Source organism: Lepisosteus platostomus, chromosome 24, assembly GCF_059453375.1.
Source record: "Lepisosteus platostomus isolate fLepPlt1 chromosome 24, fLepPlt1.hap1, whole genome shotgun sequence".
NCBI lineage: Eukaryota > Metazoa > Chordata > Actinopteri > Semionotiformes > Lepisosteidae > Lepisosteus > Lepisosteus platostomus.
The window spans coordinates 15,186,226-15,202,160 of record NC_142634.1 but is presented as its reverse complement, the minus strand read 5'-3'; the positions used below and the strand labels follow the sequence as shown (position 1 = coordinate 15,202,160).

Genomic DNA, 15,935 nt, shown 5'->3' with positions numbered 1-15,935 from the left:
TCATTTCCAAAACTTCCACCTGTAACAATTTTACCAAGAAAGCGACTGGATCTGTATCAACTAAAGAGTTTAAATGGCACTGTAGGCTTGAGAAAGCTATGTGACTGGCTAAGGAGGTTATTATAGAGCACTACTGCTCCCAAGGACTCTGTCAGAAAACACAACGTTTACATTATTTAGATTAAAAGTTTAAATTAGATGAAAATTAAATTAAAAGAGAATTTACAAATAAAAATATCCTCGTAAGAAAAGCCCTTCTGTTCACACAAAATCTAATAGATGGTTAGACATTGTGGAACACTGGATGCTGGGCCCATCATTTCCTGACCTCCGTTTTTTGCCTTTTTTTAACGCTTACACAGTGTGAAAAGTTCGGAAGGCCGCAACAAAAGAAAGGCAAACAGGGGAAAATTAAATTATGGGTGAAGTAATCCTGGATTAATACACAGCCCAGCGTATCTACAAAGCTGATAAAATTCCTGGCAGGGAAATGACTCCCGCTAATTTGGTAATAAATAGCTGCTGTAACTGTTAGCCAGACATCTTATACATATTTGTCATAATGACAGCCTCTCTTATCTGGAATAGAGAACTTAAAGGACTTTTATCAAGTTCATCGCAAAGGGGAATACAAACAATTCCAAACGGATTTTCTTTCCTTCTTGTCTGCTGAATTCAGTCAGTGTGAAAGGATTCGGGCGTCGAAACATCTCCTTGATGCGGGATACCTGTTGTCAAGCGACTGAGGAGCTGCGCTCAGCCTGTGGTTTCACCCCGGGTGGCTAAGCCAACGCAACTGACTAGGCAGCCTTATCAGCGAGCGCAGCTGTGTTAACTGAAAGAACCCCCCAAAAAAGAGTCTCAATTCAAATCACTGCTCCGAGGGAGCCCAGAAACAGAGGGTGTGAAAACTCAGATCCTCCCCATCTGAAATCCAAACTATAGAGACAGCTTCCTTGAAGGCCTCTTGTAGATGATCTCAGTATTAATAATTAATATGAATTAATCCAATGGAGGCACATGTGGAATGAGGCTACAGCCATCTTAAAGGGATTCCTAATAATGTGTCACTTTGAACATTTCCCGCTGCTAGAAATCAGTTTACAATGGGAAAGCCAGTGTTCACTGCAAGAAGACATTCCCAGAGTTGAATTTCCTTCACCTGCAGTCTAAGAGTCTTTTGTTCTGGGAAGATCAATGTCTGGTGCTCTGTGATATAGAATTTTCAAATCATGAATTAATGATTAGGGACCATATATTTAAATCATACAAGCTGAAGTAAATAAATAAATGCTAAACAATCAGATGCAGAGATTAAAATACTATACTATTTCATGAAACATTTGTGCTTATGTGCATGTTGTTTGAAGTTAACCTCTTTAATAATTTAACAGCGCAGGCAAATGCAGAGCACATGCTGTTTTGACAGACTAAAAATCAACTTTATTATGTAAATAATCCATAAATGATATAGTGTACAGCATATAATGCACATCTGATCCCGATAATTTCAAGATGGTTTTCCCATTATCAGTGTTTGGTAGCAAAAACTGCAACTGAATAGAAAATTATATAGCCTAATGACACACAGCCAATCTCATTTTGCAATTAACAGGTTATTAATGGGATTCTCCTAGTTTAAATGATTATATTGGTTTGAAGTGTGCTTTATGGGGACATATGTTTTATGTCATATATTATGTCAAATATCATAAGCCCATTCCATGTGCCACCACTGATAAAATTAGACAGGTTAACTAACAGGATAAAAACGCCAATAAAATGTCACACTGTGCCTTTTTTATTCACCATTTATACAAGGAATCACAGAAAGTTTTCCTTCTGTACTCCCAGAAGGAAATTGGCATTTGGCTTTCAAGGACATGTGCAATAATTCCTGCTGACAGTTCCGAATTTACTGCCATCTCTAGGCCAGAGCTACACTGGCTAGCTCTATTCACCTGGAAGACACACACCCCATGAGTAGCATTCGGAGATCATGCACCCTGTATCATGTTTACATTTATTCTAAAACGTGCTAATGTTCTTTGACATATTTAATATTTTTCTTGATCGCTTACACTTGTTATTTTCTTATGTAGTAAATAAATTTTTGTATTATCTATTTTGCATTTAAAGTGAAAAGCATTTGGGAATCTGAAAGAAATTTTGGCTAAATAAGCTGCTACTCCAGAGGAAACACATTTTTATACCTTTTGTCCCCCAGAAAAAGCAAACCAACAGTGCCGTTGATCTCTGCATCTCTGTAATGTGGTGAGGAGTTGTACATCTTTTTTCCCAGTTAGTTTCAACTTTTAGTTTCTCTAAGATGTAAATCTGTGCAGGTCCAGGTTTCATGTCCGGAAAGTTGCGTTCAGTTTGACATTATTTGAACAAACTAGAGAAATACTTTTGTCCAGACCTCGACATAATTAAAGTACACATAGTCTGTGTTTCTTTCAGCAACTCTGAGTGACACCCTTGCAATAAAAAATGTAAGCTAAGATCTTGAAGTTGTATGTACTGTAGTAGTACCCGTTAATATTTGACTTAAAAAACTTGTGAAGATGTAAATAATGAAAAGGGCATTTAATGCAAACAGCTGTAGTAGCACATCATGGTGAATGAAGTTATGTTATTCTGACACTGTTTAAATCAAGCATCAGTAATGATTTTGCAAAGAACACATTATTCAGCCAAACTGTAACATCACAATATGTGACAAACATGAAGACAAGATATCCAATTGTGAAAAATACTCTTTTTTTATTGTGCTGTGTTGCTAGAATACAAAATACTTAGATAAATAATACATTTAGGAATCATCATGCCAAAAAAAATAACCTAATGGTGTACAGGCCTCTGAGGACTCAAGAGAGCCCTCGTCTTTTTATCATTCATCTTTTAACTGGTCAATCAACTGCCAAACTACAGTTTCAAATGGAGGGCATAAAAACATTGAGCATGCTAAACAGGGAAAATTATATGCAACTGCTTCAGGAATTCAGCAATTTGAAAAAGCCCCATAAGGAAACCAAAGCTGTAAAAGTTTATTTGAAACAACTGACATTCCTTCATAAAAACACTCAATGATATTCTGTGAACAATAGCAGAATGCTGTCATTGCTGGACTAAGATACTGCCAACACGATGGTCATTATTAGGTCATTCCTGTTAGTGGTTAATTTACTGAAAGTCTCCTAATGACCATAAAAAAGGCAATAGCTTCTGAACTAAAACTGAGTGGGGATACTGTTTGTGATGCAGTCCTTTTAACCAGTTTAAGCTTGCTGAAGGTGATCACAGCAGTAATAAAACAGGGTGGAGATTCTGAAATAAATGCCTTATTCAATACAGAAACTAAAAATCTTGCCCAATTACAGCAGTATTTTTCCAAATGTGAAACCTACACTAGCTATAAATAATATATGCGTTAATACTAAAATAACCCTTTTAATTGAAAGGCTACTGTATTCTCAGTGCTGACTAAAAGATCCATTTCAGAGAGTGTGACAGGAACCTAGCACATCTACGTGATGTTCTGTCAAGCACAAGTGACACACAGAAGCCATTTCACTTAGAGAAAAAGGTGAAAGTCATCTAATTAAATATCACAGTCTTTTACTCCATTGCTCAGTTAACCCTTTTTCTTTTTAGTCTTTGAAGTGAAAATGAAAACACTAGATTAATCTAAAATAAAGCAGGTTAGTTTACTAGCAGAACAGCATAGTATATAGTGGGGTTTTCAAAAAATAAGCTTTGAATAAGACTACAGTGACATAACTAGTTTTGCACTGCACCTTCCTGTATTATGCAAATGATAGAATATTCTACTAATCCCTAAAACAAAAATCACAAGTAATAGACTCTATACCCTGATTTTGGAACTATCAATAGTTAGACAACTCAGTCATGAAGACAGTGCACTGTCATAGAATCCAGCTCATCATGGTACTAGTGAATGCAATCCGGGATACTCCAGTAAACAGCAGTTTACTAAAGCACAATCATCCCGGTGGTTGTTGTTTATGTTGGGACCAACAAAAATGGAATAAGCATTGCACTTTTCCCATAAAACAAATTGCAAAAATGTTTGGGGGAAAGCGCTGGAGAAAAAGAAGTATACATGGAAAAGCTTCTGTGGTATGATGCAAATGTGGATCAGTGTCTTCCTTCAACCCTCCATCAGCTGTTTTGTTACCTGTATACTGTAAGAACAGGTTTTAAATCAGAAAAAAACCTGTTTGAATAGTAAGCACAGGTCAAAAATATATTTCTTGGGAGACTCTTTAGAATATTGCAATGTAGGCTATGTACGTACTACTGTATATTTACTATACTTACTGTATGTACATACTCTTTTTTTTACTGCTACAACAGCAAAAAGTAAAGGATGTAATTTAGAGTTGCAGAGATTATAATGCTTGTGCCATTTATCATCACATGTATTACACTATTAATATTCCCAGGTCTTTGCTAAGGGAAAGGTTGACAATATGCCTGAGGCTGAGGAAAGAAAGTCCTATTTTAAATCGCTTTAGAATAGAAAGGACAGATGTGTTACAGGTACTTGAAACATTTAAGATAAAATCTACAGAGCCTGATGGTATTCTGCCAAATGGATTAGTGGCAATAAAGGATGTTATTAATAGACCATTAACACATCTCTTTCAACACTCACTCAAGACTGGGGTAAGGATTATGGAAGGCAAGGTTACGGAAACAAACAAGGATCACTGGTACAGCAAAAAGATTCTCTGGGTATTCAACATGAATTTAAAATAGAATGTTATTGCTTAGTTTGCTTTTTAGAGTTCATTGAACAAGCGAGAGTAGCAAAGGATACAAATAATGACACAGTAAATTTCGGTCTTCTCGTGGCTTTTGATAAAGTCCAGAGTAAAAGACTACCCATCCTTATTTAAAAGGGGTCAGATGAACCAGTGTTTTACTACTGAGTACTGATTCTTCACTTAAAAGTCTTTGTAAGTCAATTGCAGGTCTTTCATTTTGGCATAGTACTCTGCATAGTTTCCACACATTTTGGTAAAGCTGCTGCTTTTATTATGTGCAGAACCTGAATACATTTTATCGTTACAGTTGTTCAGCCCTCAAGGTGGTGTCAGTTGAAATCTGTTGTTATGTCTTTGTGTTGCAATAACGATCAAGTGGAATTATTGGTCTGAACAGATTGTGTCGCAAATAAAGCAGCGCACTGTGTGAGTTGCAAGCTGGGCCATTCACTGGGAGTCTCCTTGTTGAAACAAGGGATGCAGCGAGCTCTGTATCTTGCCGTGGAACAACAAGGGAGTACTACTTTGGCTCCGACGAGCTGCTAGTTGAGGAGAGAAAATTGTCAAGGACAGATTTGGCTTGTAATTAGTAGAATGACCTCAACTCGCAAACAGCTCCTGAGACACAGCCCATTTTACTAGGTTCATTAACATAGGGAGTACCAACTAATTAGACTCATTTGGCAACAGATATGAGGATAATAACAGATCATCCATCCTGTTTGCAATACTGGTCGATTTACAGTAGAGAGGGAATTACGAACCGGGAGTTGGGTTCGGCCGAGGGAGGGGGAAGAGAGGAAACCTGAGTTATTTAAGATTAGAATAATCTTGTAGGACAGCTGAAGCTCAAAGTGTGACCCAGAAAAGCAGATATCTTTCTTCTAGAGCCAGGGCAGCTCTTCATACCTCGTAAAGGAGACTTCATGGCGGCCTCCACCATGCCAACCAGCAGCTGCAGACTCTTGGGATCCTGAGCCAGGCCTGAGGCGAACGCTGCCAGAGCGTCTGCATGCCGCCCAAGATACTGGAGGGCAACGCCCTGTCGGAAGTATGCCTGTGAACAAAAGAGGAGAACTGTCAGACTCCCTGCTGGTGCAGGAGGATGAGAGGCACTATCTACCAGGATTCAGATTCCCAGTCAGGTTGGGTGGACTGTGATTGTCTGTGATTTCGACTGCAGTATAATGCTGACAGCGGCAAGCAACCATTTTACAGTAAGTAATTATACCCATGTATTTTACTGTAGCAATACACCAAAAGGTTCCACCCCAAAAAAAAATTCCTAGATGAAGGTTGTGTTTCTAACCGGAGATGCACAACTGCTCCGACTTTATGGAGGGAAGCAAACAGAGTCGATATAACAATGAAACAGCTGAATGTTCTGGCTTTGAGTATACTGTAAGTCAATCATTTTACAGAACCATTCTTGCTCTCGTATTAACGGAATGTTAATAATCTTGCTTTGTTCATTTTTAAACTGAAAGCAAAACTACAAACTGTCTATGTTCTGCCAACTTATACCTGATTTCAAACCGGGAGTACACACAGGTTCTGGTAAGTGTGTTCCTTATACATGATAACAGTGTCATTCACAGGAAACTGTTCTTATTTTCAGTTTTACAACATACATATGAGGTTATGAAACTCCAGTACACCCTGCTTTGCCTGTTGCTAAACACACCTTGCTCAAATTTATATTTACATTTCCTCTTTTTAAAAAGCTTAGAAATCTAAATGTATTTACTGCAGGATTCATGGGAGACAACATGACAACCATGATATCGTTTTACTTCAATACAGGACTATCCCGTCTCAGTCAGTGATCATTTAGTGCTTAAAACGTCCACATACTGTACAACATTTTTGTATTATTCAAAGGTCTATAACTTAAGAATCAGAGTTGTTATAGTGAGAAACAAGCTACTCATCTTATTTTTTTTAAAAAGCTGGGTGAGATCCTCAGATTATTTAGCTGCTAATAACCAAACAACCATGCTCTGAATGGTCTTCTCTTGCTTGAGACCTTTCTAATTTTGCTGGGTGAAATAATTAATAAAACTGAGTTTTATGGGGAATATGGACATGAAGCTTCTGCTCGAAATTAAAATCCTGCATGTACTGCAGTTGTACTTAGACAAATAATTAGTTTTGCACATATATACTTTTTTTTCCAGTTCAGGAAAAACCTCTCCTACATTCAAACGCAAAAGATTGACGAACCTTGGCCAATGCAAAAAATATAAGAAAACTAACATTAATTTAGCCAATATTCAAGGTACATTTCCTCCATAAGTCCAGAGCAGACTGCAAATGAAATGCGACTAATCTTCAATTAGCATCTAAAATAGGTTTTCATTAGATCTCCTAAGCAACTTCTCAAATGCCACTTCTAAACAGGGCAGAAATAAGAGAAAATCAGATGTGACACAGAAAATTTATGAACACCAATAATTAATTTCCTTTCCATTAGGCCATCCTTGATTATGGAGACATCTTTTTTATTTAAATGAATTGGGATGGAGATTAAATTTCTTTCATTAACCTTTGGTCTAACTGCGTTATTATTGAGCTGCACAGGCCACCGTACCAGTTCAATATTAATTACATCTCAAGCATGCAGGGTTCAGAGCCCTAACTGGAACAGAGTGAAGCAAAGTTGTTAAGCCCCAGGGAACAGAAGACATTTAAAACCACTTCACTTCTTGATTAGATTTACTGTATGACTGCTTCAAAAAAGTGGATTTTTTTAACACTCTGATGAGCAGCAGGAGGAGAAAGAAGGAATGCTTTCGTTTAATTTGACCACTACTCAGGAACTGCTTAAAAAGAAGAGATATGCACTGCATATCATTACAAAGCAGGTGGTACTGTAAATATCCCTGGTATATAGAAACTACATCCCCAAACATTAGGGAATGTCAGATACTGTATGTGTTTACTAATTGTATTTGGACTAGTTACAGTATAACAATATCAACATGAAAGCAATATCTCCATCCTTATCCTAAGTAGCTGATTTTAAAATCATCTTCATCTAGGATTCCCTCTCTCCTACCATAAATTAACAGTGAATGACACAGACAATCTGATCTCATCCTCACAGTAAAAAAACATTTGCATTTGTGATGGTCAGATCAGAGGGGGTGAATACCACTCTTCTGAAGCACTTACAGCTCTTGCACAAATATTGTCGTGCAAATATTTTCACAGCTCTTGTTTAATATCTGCATAAAACACATATTTGCATTTTTATTAATCATGTATCCAATCTAATAAATCAAATAATTACAAAACAGCATTAACAAATATTCCTGTATGTAGAGCACTTTGTATTTGGTGCCCACAAGGGAATGCAATGGAAGCAAATTTCTTAGTGCTGTACAGGCTGAATTATTGATGTTTTGATACAGAAAAATAAAAAGACCAAGAGATATAATTCCAAAATCTTATAATTGGCAAGTATAAACCCAACTACAAAGAAATTGAATTAAAAACAAAAAGGATCTCTCTTAAATACCTCAATATTGAGTTTTGCCAACTGCTCTAACATTTTGTAGAATAATCTCACTGGCCTGTGCTGAATCCTGCATCTTGCCACAAACCGCTTCAGGACAAAAGAGTGCTACATTTACAGTAAATTACCTTATGTTCATTTTAAGGATGTGCAAATTTAGAATTCTCATTAGTGTGATATTATAAAATAACTGAAAGATTTGCAGAATGACATCTGCAAATAGTGACATTGTCTAGAAATTACATAAGCAAGACTTCAAATGAGCAGAAGCCATTCCACTCATCAGCTTGCTTACTAGTGTCTGACTTTGCTTAATAGTAACGGAACCAAGGACATCACACAGCTGCTCTGAGCCCAAGCTGCCATTAAAAACATCCTGATTGTAAAATAAGTAAATGATAAAAATATAGCCTATACTTATGATAATTAGCCTTTAAAGGCAAATTCTTTTCATCATTAATCAAGAGTGGAAAGTTTTTCCAAGTGGGTTTACTAGGATGCAAGTACGAGCATCAGATGGATTTATGTCAAAATCCTTCATTGCTTCGGTGACATATGAAGGAATCAATATACATACCCTTCACGAAAAAAAGAGACATCCGCATCTTTCATGATTATGGAACGCTTCACTGAAGCTATTCCGCCGATGCAGAAAAGCCATCAATAAACAGTACATGAACTGTTGTGTATCTGCTGCATATTATGGGGAAGCTCATCCTTAAAATATTTTTCTGCTGGAAATTAATAAATATTGAGTGATTGTCATTATGTTGTGCTGTTTGGTGTATTACAAGTAACAGTGTTTCAGTTTGGTTAATGGCTACCGACACAGAACTGGAGTATTGCACTGTGTATCATGTACAAGCATGAGAAACCACTAATGTACAATTAATAACTGGGCCCAAAGGAATAGTAAATCATTAATGCCCAGGCTCCATCTGTGCCTTAGATTAAGATAAACACAATTCCACATCAGCTGTATACTGGCATCACATTGCAGGCTGCAGCCCCTCCCCCAGCAGCAGTTTGGCTGTGAGGTATTTTACCAGGATGCCTGGATGATTGACCACTTAGACAATGTGGCTGTTTGTCTTGCTCTCAATGTTTGGCGAATCATTCAACCAGGTGCTTCCAGACACTTCAAGATTCAGATTAAAATGTCACTAATTCAGTTCTGGTTGGTGTAATGGTATGGTAGTTAGCATTTCTGCCTCACAGTTTTGGGTCTTTAATTCAATTCACGACAACGTGCGACTCTGTTGTCTTGTGTGCTTGTGTGGGTCCCCCCGAATGGACTTCCTTTAGTTTGGGCCACTGTGAAAAGGCCCTTTAGTCTGTATCATAATGAGTCTCCCATCACATCTTTAATCTTGCTGTTTCACATCACTATCAGAGAAACAAAGTTCTGCAGGTTTTATAGTTAGCCCTTCAAGGCCAGTGTACAAAGAGCGTATCCTTCTTTTTCACATGAACCTTATCCTACCTCTTTGCAGATTAACAGGGAAGAGACTGCAGTTCTGCTCCTGATGGAATGAGCAATTTGGTGTTGCCAATCTACCTGCCTGCGTGTCTTTGGGAAGTGCAAAGGAAACCTGGAGAAAAGCCACATGAACATGGGTAGAGCATGAGACCTTCACACAGAAGGCTCCCCAGTCTGTAATTTCCACACAATCACAGGACCCCAGAGAGGTGAGACAGCAGTGATAACCACCATGCTTGCATTCCGCCCACCTAAAAAGCACAATACAAAAACCCAGTTATATCAGTCAGAGCTTAACTGGTTAGGGTTCCTGGAAGTTGTAGTAAAAATGGTAAAATATAAGCTTTAAAACATGGATCTATCATAATGATTCCCCTTTCACTCTAAATACCAAGAAAAGACAAATGTTGCAAATTTCAATAAAACAGGCAATTGTGTGCAACAGAAAATGTATAGCAATTGGATGCCACTTTTACAGGCATTCATCTTACTGTACAAAATTCTAGTCTAGATGGCAGGTTACACTGATTAATATCATTGTGCTGACTGAATCTCTATCAGCAATGTCATGTTGGTTTAGCCACTGCACTAGGGACAACTAATCTAGCATTCCCCCAGAAAGCTTTCTGTTTATACCCTTACCTGCAAAATGGCTTTGCAGATGTAAAATACAGCAGCCCTGCTTGACAGACAATAGCCAAAAACATTTTGCACATTTCCTCTCAGTACAACCAAACAACAAAATACATTAAGTGTTAATTGCAGTTTGCCACTTCCTACAGCAGTGTGACTGAATGAGCACAATTTCTGCCTTGTAAACAAGCCACGCCTCACTATACTGTACTTCAGAAAGTAAAGGCGGACGACCGTCTAGCTGCTTTGCTAAAATCATTAAGAACAGACCTCCATTAATGGTGGATTAAACTGATGGATGGAAATTGATGGAATTGATTAATCAATTTGCCTTCGGGATCAATAAAGTCTTATCTATCTATCTAAATTGTAAGTGCTTGGTAAGATAAGGTCCAGCTCTATGGTTGTACAGTAGGGTCGAGCCTAACACTGTGCAAGCTGACTGAAACAGGATTCACAATGCAGCCGCGCAGTTAGTGTTACCCCACTGAGGGCGGGCTCAGAGGAGTCGGCTGGGGCTCTCACGGATTTCAGCCACACAGCCTCCGGTACGCTGCTCTGCTGCCTGGGGTGTGTAAAAAGGCATGCGAATCGAAGGCGGTTAGGCTGGAGGCAGCCTGCACTTCCTCATTCTCCCCATGAAGGGGAAAGGGTGCTGTAAAAAAAACCAACTGCCCATTCCAAATCAAGTGGATACAACAAAAAATAAATGGAGATTTGACTTTTTTTTTTTAAATGAATAAATTCATACTATTACTTTTTATTTGAAAGCCAGCTACTGAGATGGGATTTGAAGTAGAATTTTTAAAGAAAGAAAACAAACGAGTACTGTCACTGATTAACGGACTGCCCGAAAACGAGCCAAACTGAGGTCGGGAAAATCCCTTGTTAAAAACTATCTGGGTGAAAGAAATTCATATAGGGCTACAATGTATTGAAACAACAACTGGCACAACGCAGAGTTCAGCCTCAGCTCTGGGTGTTGCCAAATAGACTGTCATTATGACCTCTGATAGTTGGCTCTGTCAATCCTGGACTGCAGTGTTAGTGTAGGATCATGGAATCGTTAAAACAAAGACAGCAAATGGGTGATTTAATGAACTTCATCACTATGCAATAGGAAAAAGGATTTATTTGTGGAGGAGGGCACACACACATACGCACACCATGCACATACTGTATACTGCGTGCCTGCAGTTCACTTTGACTGATCAAATGTGATCAATATGTAACTCAAGTGGACGCGGCAGTAAAACAGCATAATGATCACACCGTCTAACTGTAGCTGGGGTCAGCATCACTGTCACATTAAATCAGTAAGCACTATAATAGACTAATCTCTGACAAAAAACAAGCAAATAAACCTCAGCATGACCAAATTCACCATTTGACAATAAAAATGCATAGTTTGAGCAGAGGTATATGCTAAAAAGTGATGACTGTTAGTGTTATTCTCATTTTTATTATTAGTGCTGCACAAACTGATCACTGACTCTTAGGAAGGTGGACAGGGTTACAATGACAGTGTCCATGGTGAAGATGACTTCAAACTGAAGAACAGCTATAGGAATCCATGCTGATTAAACAGCACTCTTTAGAAAGCTATGAAAAAAATGTGGTTTGTGAGAGAAGATAGGAATTCTTATAGCATTTCCTTACACCTGCTCATGTTTTCAGTTTGCTAGCTCTTTAAAATGAAAACAGCAATTCCGGTAGGGCTGCATACGTAAAATCACAACTAATATGGGCACAGTGCTGTATGAACGCCTTGCTCAATCATGCCTGAACTCTTCTGGTAAACCCATTTCCAACTGTGCCACATTAGTTTTTTTCAATATATGTTTCCCATAATCTAATTTATTGTTTCAATGTTCCTTTGATATTTGCAAAGATCTTTGGCTCCCCAACCTCCTAATGAGCTTGTACTTGTGTTGTGTTCCTACAGGTCAGCCAAGAACACTTGTTCCCACCTGTGCTCAAGCCTTAGCACTAGCTTCACTGGTGGCAGCACTGAAGTCACTAGTTTAAAATCCACAAAGGTAATTTACATGTATTTAGTATCAACAGTGTAACACGAACTAAAGGTCACAAGAGGAAACTATGTGGAGGTGCACTTACAAGACATCTGACTGAGAATGGGAGGAACTCCTCTACTTAAAGGGTTGTGGAAGTACTGTGTGCAACAGTTTACTGAGCTCCTTGGATAAATTACCTACTAACTAACAAACAGGAGAGGTGAGGCAAACTGTCTATGATAATTGTCATGTTCTCTATGTTATGTTCTCTCATGTTCAATAATTAATAAGCTAAAAGAGACATCTTATTTTCTTATATTAAACAACAAGTTACCTGAAGTGTGGTGTGGTTGTGAGCCAATTATTTTTTCAGCTGTGTGGTAAACTTGGAAAAGCACACTACCTCCAAGCTGTGAAAAAATCATGTCTTAACAGCATGGAGGCGTGGCTCAATGTTGCAAGAAAGCTTTTATCAGTAAGAGGCATTTCAGCTGATATTGCACTGTTAATTTCCAAAGCACTACAGAAACCACTTCAAGCTGATACTCAGTATGAATATGAAAATATCTCTAGTGTTAAGTGAGTAGCTGAGGAAAAGGTAATCACTCACTGAAACACCTTTTACTGCTCTTTAAAGTGCTAACTACTGTATAACCTACCCAGATCAGAGTTGCAAATAAATGTTATTTAAAAAGGACACAGACCTCAGGCAAATTCAATTCAATTCAATTTATTTTTGTATAGCGCCTTTCGCAACAAGGTTTCCCCAAGGCACTTGGCAATGCAATTGACGATACACTTTGTCAATACAGAACAGAAGACCAGAGGACAATGGAGGAGAGGAACTATAAATCCCTTAGTAAGGAGAAAAAAAAACCTCTAGGGGTCCAAGGTCAACTGGTTGCCCAGTCCCTTTGGGCATGCTAACATTCTATAATTTAAAAAACAAAAGAAAAAAAGGCAATGCAATGCAAGTATAAAGTTCTGAATTTTTAATTGTCTGTATCTTGACAATCAGTTCTATTCTACGAAAGAACATTAACTGAAACAAACAGTATTGACTCTGATGCTTCCCTTATCCTTGAATTCAGTGTGCATTTTGTGTGTAAGTGTGGGAGCGTGAGCAAAACCGACTCAGTACATGGCAACACTTTTGATTTGTGATTTGACCTTGCTTGTGATCAATGTTTCCAAGCTGTCAAAACACTAAAACCCAAATTATATGTGATTTTACTGTTGTCTAGTTTCCCACAGATTACATGATTCAGCATTATTACACAGAGGCCAAATGCTATGAAGAGACAAGTAAAATTACAGCATGGTCATGCAGACAGAAACTGCGGTTACTGTCGAAAACATTTCTACCAGCATATATTTTTTCTAAAGCTTGCAAGACTGATCAACCAATCACAGATGGTCAGACGTGACGTTGTTTATTAGGTGCCGGGAAGACAAAATTGCTGTCTTGACTCCACAAAAAGTCACTATTCTTTTGCTGACACACAAACATAATTGTTATGAGTAAAAAACAACAAGATTTTGCACTTCTCAAGGCCTTCTTTTCAGTTGAACAATGTACTTTAATATTTTTTATACTACAGTACATAAGTGAACTCTTTTTGCATTGCAGATACATCATTAGTATGTATGAAACTACTGAACTACTCTGGTATTTGTGAAAAACAATCTTCTAAAGGTCACAGAGAGAAAATGTGAATACTGAAGTATAGTCCACACCTCCAACAGAATTTCCCTATGTGTCAGTGCATGTGACCACTGTGTGAAAAGCTTTTAGTTCCTTCAGCTTGCAAAATTCCACACAGGAGTCTAAAGGAGACTTCCTTTTAGCAAAGTGATCTAAAAGGAAAGTCTTTGAATCTAGTCTTTGACGAGCTCTTTCTGCTGGTCTCTGGCGGCTGGGGCAGCATACCGGATTACACCGTCAAGCAGTACAGGAATGGCACAGAAGAGCAAAAACCCAACTGTTCCTTTTAACTTTTCACTGGCTCTGGTTACGAACAGCAGCTGGCACCTGTCGCCTGCCCTTTACAGCTGCACAACGCTGACAGCACGCCACTTCCTCCAACAATCAACACCATGCCACCAGCCCTCGGCCTATCACTCAGCACATAACAAACCTCGTTAGCACCCTGCCGAGAGCTTTAAAGCCTGCTAAAGGGCCAAACTTCACAAGGCAAATTTCCCAGAAGCCTCTTTAACCCTCCCCTTGGCTGAAATGTCACTCCAAACCATGTGCCTCCAGAGCCTCCAGCGGGTCAAGATCCCACTGCAGACTCCCAATGAGTGGGAATATCACTACAGATCAAAACCACTACAGGTCAAATCCAAGCTGATGTATCACTACACACCTTTTACTGAGCTGCATTAATGCTACAGAGCCTTTAGTAATAATAATAATAATAATTGCTTACACTTATATAGCGCTTTTCTGGACACTCCACTCAAAGCGCTTTACAGGTAATGGGGACTCCCCTCCACCACCACCAATGTGCAGCATCCACCTGGATGATGCGACGGCAGCCATAGTGCGCCAGAACGCTCACCACACATCAGCTATCAGTGGGGAGGAGAGCAGAGTAATGTAGCCAATTCATAGAAGGGGATTATTAGGAGGCCATGATTGGTAAGGGCCAATTGGAAATTTGGCCAGGACACCGGGGTTACACCCCTACTCTTTTCAAGAAGCGCCCTGGGATTTTTAATGACCACAGAGAGTCAGGACCTCGGTTTTACGTCTCATCCGAAGAACGGCGCCTGTTTACAGTATAGTGTCCCCATCACTATACTGGGGCATTAGGACCCACATGGACCACAGGGTGAGCACCCCCTGCTGGCCCCACTAACACCTCTTCCAGCAGCAACCTTAGTTTTTCCCAGGAGGTCTCCCATCCAGGTACAGACCAGGCTCACACCTGCTTAGCTTCAGTGGGTTGCCAGTTGTGAGTTGCAGGGTGATATGGCTGCTGGCGTGTACATTTAATTATTGTTACAGGCTGCTTTCTGAGATGAAGTATCACCACAGACTTTTTACCGGAACAGAGCACCCTTCCAAAGCCTTCACTGAGTTGAAATGCCACAGCAGACTCTTGACCAAGATAAAATAACACTAGAGTCAATTAAAGATGGCCTCCAAGCTCACACAATGAAATTCTGAGAATGGCAACATTTAAATTACTCCACTCGCCAATCTTGACAGTATCTATTCCATGTGCTAGCATCTAACCTTTAAAAATAACACTCATTTTATAAAATACTTTGTAGTACTAAGCACTCCGAGGAGGGTGTATTTTCCTTTCATTGTGTGTCATGACACATTCATGTGCTGCATGTAGTTTTTTACAGACCTTAAAAAAGAATTCAAGAAATCCTGAATTCTCAGAAAGGACAAATACAGCAGCTCATGAAGCAATATGCGTTAGCAAGCAAAATGCAGCAGTGGTTTCAGTGATTAAAGTAGCAATATTAATGATTACTAT

General features: G+C 38.8%; 1 protein-coding gene and 1 long non-coding RNA gene across 5 annotated transcripts in view; one reads left to right on the top strand and one right to left on the bottom strand.

Moving 5' to 3' along the window:
• Positions 1–15,935, bottom strand: part of ttc28 (tetratricopeptide repeat domain 28) — a 470,745-nt gene that overhangs the window by 164,706 nt on the left and 290,104 nt on the right. For all 4 annotated transcript variants that reach the window (XM_088618610.1, XM_088618612.1, XM_088618611.1 and 1 more), the window contains one exon: positions 5,703–5,850. In XM_088618610.1, the coding sequence (XP_088474736.1) occupies positions 5,703–5,850 (148 nt within the window). The remainder of the gene's footprint in view (positions 1–5,702; positions 5,851–15,935) is intronic.
• On the top strand, positions 5,874–12,777 carry LOC148641766 (uncharacterized). Its single transcript, XR_015929874.1, has 3 exons — positions 5,874–6,010; positions 9,804–9,999; positions 12,369–12,777. It is a non-coding gene; the product is annotated as an uncharacterized LOC148641766 (long non-coding RNA).